The 12,320-nt window shown below is 43.9% G+C and overlaps 1 protein-coding gene across 1 annotated transcript in view; it reads right to left on the bottom strand.

Annotated features, from left to right (window-relative positions):
* Window positions 1-5,208, bottom strand: part of MYO1D (myosin ID) — a 181,388-nt gene extending 176,180 nt beyond the window's left edge. The window contains exon 1 of the mRNA XM_082271268.1: window positions 4,491-5,208. Within this exon, the coding sequence (XP_082127394.1) occupies window positions 4,491-4,585 (95 nt within the window). The 5' untranslated portion in view covers window positions 4,586-5,208. The remainder of the gene's footprint in view (window positions 1-4,490) is intronic.
* Between the last annotated feature and the right edge of the window lie 7,112 nt (window positions 5,209-12,320).

The raw sequence follows: 12,320 nt of genomic DNA, 5'->3' as shown, positions 1-12,320 counted from the left end.
TTGTGATCTGTTTCGGGGTGTCGTTATTCTAACATTGACACCCACAGCAGATCATATGGGCGCTGTGCAATTGCCAATGTGATGTGATGTGGGAAAATGCAGCCAATCATGCGTGTTTCCCGCATCGCATCAGTGTGAACCAGGGCTTACTGCGAGGTCTGAACAATGAATGATGATTTTTACGGGTGCTGAACACTGCTTTGTGTTTTAGTCAATAGGCAGAGCATTATCTGACCACACACATTACAATCTGCCTGTACAATCTCCTTTGTATCTACCAACAACTTCCTGATCTCTATACAGGATGTAAAGTCCCTGTATTCATTTACACCTACAGCTTACAGTCAAGTTTACCTGTAGGTACAATGATCTTCTAAACCTGCACAGTTTAGGAGCGTCATCGTACATCGCAGGGACACTCTGCATTCAGGGCACACAGTATGCCATTGAACGCAGAGCGCCCTGCCGCAGCGGAGCTCCCACGTGTATGCGCAGGAGTGACGTCATTGAGCCCCCAATTGCCATTCAAATGGCCGGAGCCAGAAATCCGGAAGGAAGACCAGGTAAAGATGGAAGCACAGAGGGAGCCATGACAGCGCTGCGCTGGAGGGCTCATCTGCAAGTACGCGTGTCATAATGTGCTGGAATGTGGTGCATACTAGCGCATTATTATTTTTTTGGGCTGGCAGTTTACTACCACTTTAACAAATTGCTCAGGTAAGCACTCATATTTAACAATTTTGAAAAACCTAGAGCAAGGGAGTCAAACTCAATTTCATTGCGGGCTGCAGCAGCATTATGGTTGTCCTCAAAGGGCCAGTGGTATCTGTAAGACTATATACATTGTACAGGGCTATTTTTCCTCAGAGAATAGGTGCAGGAACCCAACCACCCCCCCCCCCCCCCCACGAACCACATCAAACAGTGGGTGGGGCTAAATTGCAAACATCGTTAGGGCTAATAAATACCAGGAGTGCGGTATGTGTTGGAATTCGGGGGTGCACTTCATACAGAGTCCAGGGGTGCACTATGTACAGAGTCCAGGGGTGCACTATGTACAGAGTCCAGGGGTGCACTATGTACAGAGTCCAGGGGTGCACTATGTACAGAGTCCAGGGGTGCACTATGTACAGAGTCCAGGGGTACATAGTGCAGTGTTGGTGTAAAGGATACAGGGAGGATTCGTTTTGGGGTAACATTAAGGATTAATGTGGAGTAACATGGAGAATAATGTGGGGTAACAGAGGGCTAATGTTGTGTTTACAGGGAGGATTAGTGTTGGAGTTACAGGGAGGATTAGTTTTGGGGTTACAGGGAGGATTAGTGTTAGGGATACAGGGAGGATTAGTGTTAGGGATACATGGAGGATTAGTGTTAGGGATACAGGAGGATTAGTGTTGGGTATACATGGAGGGTTAATGTTAGGGATACAGGGAGGATTAGTGTTGGGGATACAGGGAGAGTAAGTGTTGAAATTACTGAGAGGGTTAAGTTGGCCATATACTTAGGCTCCGTTCACACCTGTACCGCCGAGATTCCAAATTGTGGCATATCGCGGGGCGTCCGGGTGATTCCATTACTTCTTAATGGCGCTGTGTTTGTCGTGCGATAAATTGTGCTGCAACCGCGGCAAATCCTGATGCTTGTTGCTCAAAAAGGAGCAGGAGCTTCTTTTGATGGACAGCGTTGCGCTTGCGCATTACGATTTGCCAAGATATTAGGTGCGATTGGGGTGGCATTAAGAAGTAATGGCATCACACAAGCATCCCGCAATTTGAAATCACAGACAGAATTGCGGCGATTCCACCCGTGATTCAGATCGCTCAGGTGTTAACGAAGCCTTAGCCTCTATTCACACTTGTGCGACTTGTCATGTGACTTTGGGGTCCAAAGTTGCATGACAAGTTGTTTCTAACGTTTTCCAATGATAACCATTCATATATGCGCTACTTAAAGCTGCAGCGACTTCAAAAAAGTTTCTGCACTAATTCGGTCTGACTTTCATGCCACTTGAGGGCCATAGACTTCAATGTTAACCCTCAAAAGTCGCATGAAAATCATACTTGAATGTTATACAAAGCAACAGTTGTCCATGATCACTGGTCAAAGTCTTATTCAAGTTGCACCCATCCAAAGTTGCGTCAAAGTTGCTCTACAAAGTCGGTACAATTTTGGAGTGGTACAAGTGTGATTGGAGCCTCAAGGTGGTTGTAAACCCGCACATATACCCAGTGAAGTGGCTGGCCTCAGGTGATACACAGATATGAAACAAATCCTCCTACATAGGTTGTACCTGTTTATCTGCAGTTCTCTATCCTTTACATCTGTTCAAAAAACAACCAGCACGGATCTCCCAACTCTGAAACCGTACAACATCCAACAGGGACTGACACTTCGCAACAATCCAGTCGCTGTCTTTTTGTACCAATAATAAGACATGTCATATGAGATGGCAAGACAATTTTGTGAAATCACCAACTTTGTAAGTGAGGTTTTCCATCTACCTTGTTCACTATACTGGCTCTTGAAGAATTCATTTCATAGAGGTTCAGTTTTATTTGTCTTGTTGCTATGCAGCTGTGTCTATGAAATGCTCTCACAATACCCTGACACAGTTGTGTCTACAGTTTCCTCAACTAGAAAAATGAAACTAAATTCCATGGCGTGTAACAGATATACTAAAAGCCTGTAGAAAAGTGAAACTGTTATCACATTGAAGGCACTCTGAATGTTCTCCCTGTGCCTGCATGGGTTTACTCCGGTCTCCTCCCACACTCCAAAGACATGCTGGTAGGTTAATTGTCTCCTTTGTAAATTGGCCCCGGTATGTGTATGTAAGAATGTGAGATAAAGGGGTTGTAAACCCTCTTTTTTTTTTTCCATAAAAATAACAAACATGCCTATACGTACCTGCTCTGTGTAATGGTTTTGCACAGAGCAGCCCCGATCCTCTTCTTCTGGAAAGCCCCGTTGGCGCTCCAGGCCCCTCCTCCTTATCAGGTGCCCCCACAGGAAAGCCGCCTTCCCTGTGGGGGCACCCGTGCGTGCTCGCTCCCAAGTCTTGGTGCTGCGTCCATTGACACAGACAGAGGGACTTAGCCCCGCCCCCTGCATCACTGGATTTGATTGACAGCAGCCGGAGTCATTCAATCTGTCCAATGAAGAGAGGGACAGCAGCTGGAGCCAATGGCTCCTGCTGCTATCAATCTGTCCAATGAAGAGAGTGAAAGTGGCTGGAGCTGCTGCGCTCGTGCACATCGCTGGATCGGATCAGACTCCGGTAATAAAAAGGGGGGGAGCTGTAGCACAGAAGGTTTTTCACCTTAAGGCTAGGTTCACACTGGTGCGATCACATTCCTGTGCAGATCCCATGCGATATCTGTGTGGAGCGATTTCAGCCATGCAGTTTTTATGGCTGCATTCGTATCGCATTCACACCAAAATTGGTGCAGAACCCCTTTTTTTCCTCTGCACCTGAATCACATTGCATGGGTCTTCACACCCATATGATGCGATTCTGGTAATTACACTGCATTCTACGATCTGTTTTGGGGTGTCGTTAAGATAACAATGACCCCCAAGGCAAATTGCATGGACGCCGTGTGATTGCTTAGTGCCGGTTCACATATGTGCGACTGCGGAGATCGCATGTAATATCGGAGCGCACTGCTCCTTCATTACATGCGATCTCCTGTGCGGATGCAAATTCAGCCATAAACTTGTATGGCTGAAATTCGCACTGCACCCGCACCAAAGACGCACAGGAGGCATTTTTTCAGCCGCATCAGGATCGGATCGCACAGTGGTTCACACTTGTGCGATACGATCCTGTGCGAACTGTCAGATCGCACTGCGATATGCGATCAAACTGGGGGTGTCGTTAACATGTAATTGACACCCCCTGCGTATCGCATATGGCAGTGTGAACTGTCAGATGTGCGGATGCGATGCGGGAACAGGCTGCGAATTCACAGCCTTCCCGCATCGCACAAGTCTGAACCGGCACTTAGAGTGTGATGCGGGGAAACGCAGCGAATCTTGTGCGTTTCCAGCATCACACCAGTGTGAACCCGAGACTTATGCATAGAATGGTGAAAAACCTTGAGGCTATACAACCACGTTAAGGACCTTAGATTGTAAGCTCCTTGAGGGCAGGGACTGATGTGAATGTACAATATATATATATATATATATATAGCGCTGCATAAATTGACAAGTACCTGTAATGAATAAATAAATCTCTTTGACCCAATCATATCATCAATTTGCGTAGCGACAAACACGCTAAAGTCTCTATTTACATATGACAGGTCCTCTTTAACAACTCACCGAAGACATTACAAGGCTTATCTCTAAATTCGCACAATCGAAGTGCAGACGCCTATAGCAACCAATTAAACTTGAGCTGCTATAGTAAGACAGGTGAAAGATGAGTTCTGATTGGTTGCTACAGACCCCCGCAGCTTCTCTTACTATGAGTTGTCACTTACCTGAGTTTTAAATTAGCCATAAATTCTGGTAACGTAACCGAGTCCATAAGGACAAAGTCCGCTTTCCCAAACTGCAGCCCCTCTTGCTCCGCCATGGTCCCGGTGACACCACCGCTATGTCAGCGACACCACGACTCTCCTGGAGATGTAGAAGTTGCACTTCCAGTCCGTACACAATTAGGCAGAACCCAGCAGGACGACAATGTGACACACAGATGCACCCTGCCTGCAGGAACAGTGACTGTCACACCCAGGCTGGACTTGGTTCCCTCTCGGATTCCACTCTCCCCCTGTCATCCCCAGGTGTGGGACTTCTAGGACTACAATACCTCTGGGATGCCGCAGTCTCTTAGCAGGTGGGGTCCTTTAAGAAGAAGACGGTTCTCAGAACTCTGATCAAACCTACGTTCTCGTGTCCCAGATCCTGGATTTCCGGCACCATGGAATGTTTCACCAAGAAGGAATGCTAGAAAATATCACATATAAAAAAGAAGGGCAGCAGACACAATGGATGGGGGTCAGTTTAGTGCAGGGTGAGGACTTTCCTCCTTGTAGCAATGCTAGGAATGGAGTTACAAAGGTCTTACAGTGCAGGTGAGTCCTCCTGTCCTTTGATCCTCCATAGAGTGACAGGTCCCAGAGGTAGGATCAGTGTGCTGTGCTGGGAATGGGATCCAGTCCCATCCATCCATCCAATGAGGGAGTGATCAGGAAGAGGAGAAGGCTCTGTACAGGCAGGGGAGGAAAGGAAAGGTAAGGCAGGAGGGAGGAGGGACTGGGGAGGACTGCCAGAATAGAAGCTATTCACATACAAGGGGGAGGTAAGAGGAGGAAATGAGGGAGGGGAGGAGAGGAGAGGAAGGCGGTGCACAGGGAAGGAGAAGAGATGAGCAATCAGAGGAGGAAACCTCCCAGAAAGGAGTGTGGGTTCAAGGATAGGAAAAGGTGAGATCACAGGTGATGTGCACACAAAGCTGGGAGACAAGACCTGCAATGGTGACCATAACTCCATCCACCATCTGGGCTCCAACTATTATTATTCTTATTATGTTTTTGCATGGTTTATAACCTCGCACCTCTCATCTGCACAGGATTCACACGGATCTCAGACAAGTTACTTTTACCATCAAGCGTTTTTCAGTATATATATATATATATATATATATATATATATATATATATATATATATATATATATATTAGTATTTTATTTTATAATATATATATATATATATATATATATATATATATATAAAAATGTATTATTATTTTATTTATATATATATATTATTATTATTTATTTATTAGTATCTTATTTTATAATATATATATTATTTATTAGTATTTTATTATATATATATATATATATATATATATATATATATATATATATATATATATATATATATATATATATAAAATTTATTAGTATTTTATTTATATATTATTATTTATTTATTAGTATCTTATTTTATAATATATATATATATATATATATATATATATATATATATATATATATATATATATATATATATATATATATATTAGTATTTTATTATTTATATATATATATATATATATATATATATATATATATATATATACTATTATTTCATTTTATAATATATATATATATATATACATATATATATATATATATATATATATATATATATATATATATATATATATATAATTGTTATTTTATATATATATATATATATATATATATATAATTGTATTTCGCAATTGTTCCTGCGTTGTGTTGAAATTCCTTCCCTTTTTTTTTTTTTTTTTTTTTTTTTTTTGCTGCCTAACCCTTTTTTTTAAATTTCATTTTGCACACACAAAATCTGGTGCAGCTCTGCATGGTAACCAATCAGCTTCCAGATTTTTATTTTTTTTTATCAAAGCAGAACTGGACTGAGCGCCACAAACCAAAAATGCCATTTAACCCCTTCACGCCAACAGAACGCAAATAAGCGGCCTCCACTTCAGGGGGTTGTACTAGGGTGATGCCTGCAGCTAGAGGCATCACCCCGGTACTAGGGATTGACCGATTATCGGCAAAGCCGATATATCAAGGGCCGATATGTAATTTTTTCGATATATGGGAATTGGCCACCAAGGTGACCGATATTTCGGAAAGTGCTTGTGCCTGCAGATAGAGGCATCACTGCGGTACCGGCGTCCATAGCCGATGGTCAGCTGTCTTGTAATTATAACCGATGTGGCTGAGAAGTTCCACACCTCCCCAGAACCCCCCCCCCCCCCCCAGCCACCGCCACCGCCTTCCGAGACTCGGGCAACCAGCCTGCACGGCCGCCTAAGACCCGATCAAAGCCGCGTTTGGCTCTGATCGGGTCTCCATGTAGAAACCCGGAAGTGATGTCATGGGTATTCGGTGCCAGATTAAAAAATAATGACAGCATTCAAAACAGCCAAGCTTGGCGTTTTGAATGCTTTTAAGAGCAGAGGAGGGGTTTGGGGTCTTTTAGAACCCCCAGATCAGATCCCTCCAAGTACCTGTCAAGTAAAAAAAATAAAACATTTTTTTAAATGTACGAAAATATCGGGCGATACCGATACGCGATGACCAAAATATCAGCAATGAAAAAAATGATATCGGTCGATCACTACCCGTTACCATTGTTTAGAGCCGGCGGTCGGCTTTCTTGTAATCGCCAATGCGGCGGAGCAGCCACTCGGCGGTTATTACAAGGAGCAGGAGGGGACGTCCCCCCCGTCACCGCCTTCCATGGCTCGCCCGGGTCTCCCTTCCCACCAGAACCGGTCAGAGCCGAATGCAGCTTTGTTCGGGTCTTCAGCCAGCCAGCGGACGTGCCGGTGTTATATCAGAATAGCGCTATCTATCAGATTCTGCAACTGGACGTGACGTACGGTCTAGAGCAACTTACTTTGCATGCGCCATGCTTTCCAACATGGCTGCTATGCGTTCCAATAGCTTTCCTAATGTGATAGAACACAAAGCCAAGGCGGACATCTTCTTACACCCATGCAAGTCTTGAATTTTACACTTATTTCAGCTGTAAACTCACCTTATAAACTGAAATAGACTGTTTTGCCGTAATCAAGTGAAATAGTCTATTTTACTATATAATCAGTTTGTCGCTGAGCAGTGCGGGGTGTACCGGGGGTACTGGAGAGCGCCAGATTTAAAAAAAAAAAAATGACAGTATTCAAAACAGCCAAACTTGGCATTTTGAATGCTTTTAGGTGCATAGGATTTTATTGCGGTCTCTGCCCCCATTAAGGAAATTCACCCTCTCTATTTGTCCTGTGTACCATTATTGAAAGAAAAAGAAAATCCCAAATTTTGGTTTGTCCCCAGAAAAGTAATAGAGGGGGAATCTTCCAATGGAGACACTAGTCCTGGTGAACTCGCACGATTTCCAGCCTGCATTTCAGTCCATTTCAGTCCTACCTACTGAAATCACCCCCAAAAAGTAGCGCAGGAACTACTTTTGGGAATCTGTGCCGCGCCGCAAAGACGGCGTTGCACCAATTCGGGCGGTGCTGTTGCCGGCAATAGGATCAGAGTTGGCATGTCAAATCGGCCCGATGTGAATGGGGGCTTCTGGTGATCTGAGGATCCCCAAGGGATTCCCTTAACCCTTTTGCTGCCATGTCCATACACCGTATAGCTGCAGCCACCAGGATTGTGAGTAAAACTGACTGGCAGACCTCTGCCGCCCGATTCCCTCCATGCATGCCCCCTCCATGTATTCTGGGCTCCGCTTGCCCATCTGGGTGCCAGCGTAGAGGGGACTAAGAAAAGCAGACACACGTCCACTCTCCTTCCCTTCTTGCTGTGACCCAAAAAGCGATGTCTATGTCACTTCTGGGTCAGCCTGTCAGTGTCCCCATCTAGCATAACCGTTCTGCCGCAAACTCCAACTTGCCAAAATCTTCAACCAGAGGCATAACTAGAACCTTCAGGGCCCCAGTGCAAGAAACCACGAAGGGCCCCCCGGACCCCTGGCCGGGGCCCTTCCCTTCAAGCCTGGTGCTCTTCCCACTGATCCTGAGACCCTTTACTCTCCTTGCCCTTTATTACGGTCCCGCAGCGGGACCCTTTCACAAGTTCTGCAGTGGGCCCCCTTCCTGCCATCTTGGTGGAATGCCAGGGCCTGGTCGCAAGTGTGACCTTTGCATTCCTGGAAGTTCACCCACTGGTGTTAGTAGTTTTTATTTTTTGGTATTTTAATTGTATTATTTTTTATCATTTAATTTTATTATTTTTTACAATGTGACTGACTATGACTCTGTCCATTCAGAAAAGGAAGGAGCTGGTAAATGACATATTTTACGACCCCTTCCTGGTTCTCTATTGTGACACATGTGGAGCATGGGGCCCGGTTGCAATTGCAACCCTTGTAGTTACGCCCCTGTCTCCAACCACGTCACTTCCGGTGACTCTCCAGCAGCAATAATTGGAGATTTCGACTTGGTGGTTGGTGTTTTTACAGACCCCTGGCAGCCTATACACTACGGTACAGGACGAGTGACCTGGTTGGAGATTTTGGCAAAACTCCGGGAAGGGATGGATTGCAATACATTCAGTGGAGCCCAGAGGAGACATATAAACACTGCATGTCTCATTAAAGAGAACCTGTCGCCTAAAAATCATCACATAGGGGACTTTTTGTCTCCTATATGGTGCAAAAAAAATGTTACACCAAAGCACTTAAAATCTTCCCCCCAAAAAATGTTTGAGGCCCCCTAACCCCACATATACGCACGCACATGTTGGGGGTGCTTACACATGAAAACGTTGATTGCGATACACGTTTCATATCACTGCACACGCCGGAGTAAGCGCAATAATTCTAGCACAAGACCTCACTAAACTGATGACCTTTTGGGGGCTTTTGAAGCTATGTGAGTAGTTTGCATTTGTTTGCCCTAAAATTCACTTCAGTGTTTTTTGCTGAATTTTGCATTTCCTACTAAAAAAATGTAAAATTCAAGACTTGCGTGGGTGTAAAAAGATGTCTGCCGTTGCTTCATGTTCTGACACATTAGAAAACCTATTGGAACGCATAGCGGCCATGTTGGAACGCATGGCGCATGCGCAGTAAGTTGTTCTCGTCCGAACGTCACTGCCGGTTGCAGAATCTGATAGGTAGTGGCAATATCAAGTGATGTAAAAAAATTGTAACTACCACTGTTTTATTCTCTATGGTGTCTGCTTTCAAAAAATGTATATTGTTTGGGGGTCTTATGTAATCTTCATGCCAAAATTTTTTTTTTTATACGTGCAAAAAATGCAAAAATAGCTCTGGCAGCAAAAAGGTTGTTTTGCAGGGGTTTCTTCTTCTGGTTTTGTCTATGGGATAGGAAATGAAGGTAAATCTGCCCAATGGGACACAGATGGCCCAAATAAACCTTACAGGGGTATTACCCTCCCTATGGCTTCATGTTCACCAGTCTACACTGGCAGTTCCTAAACTTTTGGAGCTTTTTGTATTTTGCCATGTTTTGCGCTTGCCTGCGGGTAAATATAGGCCAGTGTATATGAAGCCTCTATCCAAAATGGTAAAACAATAGTTTTGCCTATAGTTCTACTTTAAGCCTCTGTTCACATCGGCATGATTTGACAGGTCAAATCGCAGCCTATTGACGGCAATGGGAGCGTCCTAATCGGTGCAACGCCTCCTTTGCAGGGCCGCACCGATTTCTAAAAGTAGTTTCTTAACTACTTTTGGCGATTTTCAATTACATCTCTGCGTGAACCCGCACAGATGTCTGTCAAGTCGCCCCCGAAGTCGGACTGAAATGTGGCTTTTAAATACCGTATTAATTGGCGTATAACTCACTTTTTCCTTCTAAAAATGAAGGAAAAAGTAACAGTGCCTGTTATACGCCGATATAAAAAAAAAAAAGTCCAGGAAGCAGCGCCGAGAGGTAGAAGGGGGCAGGCGGCGCCAAGGAGAAGGAAGGACACGCTGTCATCGAAGTCCCGCCTCCTATGCCGACGTCTATCATAGGCGCCGGGACTTCCGATGACAGCGCGTCCTTCCTTCTCCTCAGCGTTGCCCGCCCCCTTCTACCTTTTGGCGCTGCTTCCTGGACTTTTTTTAAAAGTGATTCAGATAGTGTTAATGGCCCTGGCGAGGCTGCAATTATGGGCACTGCATTGGCGAGGCTGCATGTATGGGCACTGCGCTGGTGAGGCTGCATGTATGGGCACTGCGCTGGCGAGGCTGCATGTATGGGCACTGTGCTGGTGAGGCTGCATTTATGGGCACTGCGCTGGCGAGGCTGCATGTATAGGCACTGCGCTGGCGAGGCTGCATGTATGGCCACTGCGCTGGCGAGGCTGCATATATGGGCACTGCGCTGGCGAGGCTGCATATATGGGCACTACGCTGGCGAGGCTGCATTCGTGGGCACTGCGCTGGCGAGGCTGCATTCGTGGGCACTGCGCTGATGAGGCTGCATTCGTGGGCACTGCGCTGATGAGGCTGCATTTATGGACACTGCGCTGATGAGGCTGCATTCGTGGGCACTGCGCTGATGAGGCTGCATTTATGGACACTGCGCTGATGAGGCTGCATTCGTGGGCACTGGTGAGACTGCATTTGATTTAAAAAAGTAAAAAAAATGTTCTGAGTTCAAAGCTGTTTATTTTAAATTTCAGCTTTTTTCCTAAAATTTCTCTCCTAAAATTTAGGTGCGTGTTATACGCCAGCGTGTGTTATACGCCGATAAATACGGTAGTTAGTTTTAGTTGTTCAGATGAAGTCACACGATTTCAAATCCACGTTCAATGTGAACGAGGGGCTAAGTGAATAAGCCAAAGTGAGAAGCGGATTGGCTGCTATGCACAGTTGAATGAATAAAAAAGATAATCAAGCGCCAAGGACCCCAAGGCCAATACTTAAAGGGATGAGAAAGTGCAGCTGGTTAATTGCAGATAATCTGCATCAGAGTGTGAAAAAAAATAGTAATATTCAGCGCAAAATCCCCAAATTATCCCTACATCTCAGCGTCACTATGATGCAAAAAATACTCAGAATTGTATATGCCACCAGTGTTGGAAAAAATTTGTTCACTATATGTGTATGTGTGAAGTTGATATGTGAGATAGATATCAACAATGTTGAAACAATAATTGTATGAAACCTAAAACAAAGTGCACCATGCAAAAAGTGCAATGTGACTGTAATGAGAATATGATACTAAAAAGTTTTGAAAAATATCTTAAAAATAATAAATAACACAATATTCCATATATTGAAAGTGCACGTGCAAAATGTAAAAATTGCAATGTGATTGTAATAGAAATATGATATCCAAAAAAATGTCTAGAAAAAAATGCTTTTATTAAAATAATCTGTGCAAAGAAAGTGACTGTGCGATATGTGAATGCCAGTACCAAAAAGATGTCTATAGACCGTAAAACAATTATCAATCAAAATACCAAGAACAGAATGCTATCCAGCATCCTGGAAATTATATATAAAGTGCAAGAAAACTAGAAAAATTCATATATCAACTCATCATATACAGTGGGTACGGAAAGTATTCAGACCCCCCTTAAATTTTTCACTCTTTGTTATATTGCAGCCATTTGCTAAAATCGTTTAAGTTCATTCTTCTTCCTCATGAATGTACACATAGCACCCCATACTGACAGAAAAACACAGAATTGTTGACATTGTTGCAGATTTATTAAAAAAAAGAAAAACTGAAATATCACATGGTCCTAAGTATTCAGACCCTTTGCTCAGTATTTAGTAGAAGCCCCCTTTTGATCAAATACAGCCATGAATCTTTTTGGGAAAGATGCAACAAGTCTTT

The sequence above is a fragment of the Pelophylax lessonae genome (assembly GCF_965119305.1).
Source record: "Pelophylax lessonae genome assembly, chromosome: 11".
NCBI classification, from domain to species: Eukaryota; Metazoa; Chordata; class Amphibia; order Anura; family Ranidae; genus Pelophylax; species Pelophylax lessonae.
This window is presented reverse-complemented; position numbering and strand designations above follow the sequence as displayed.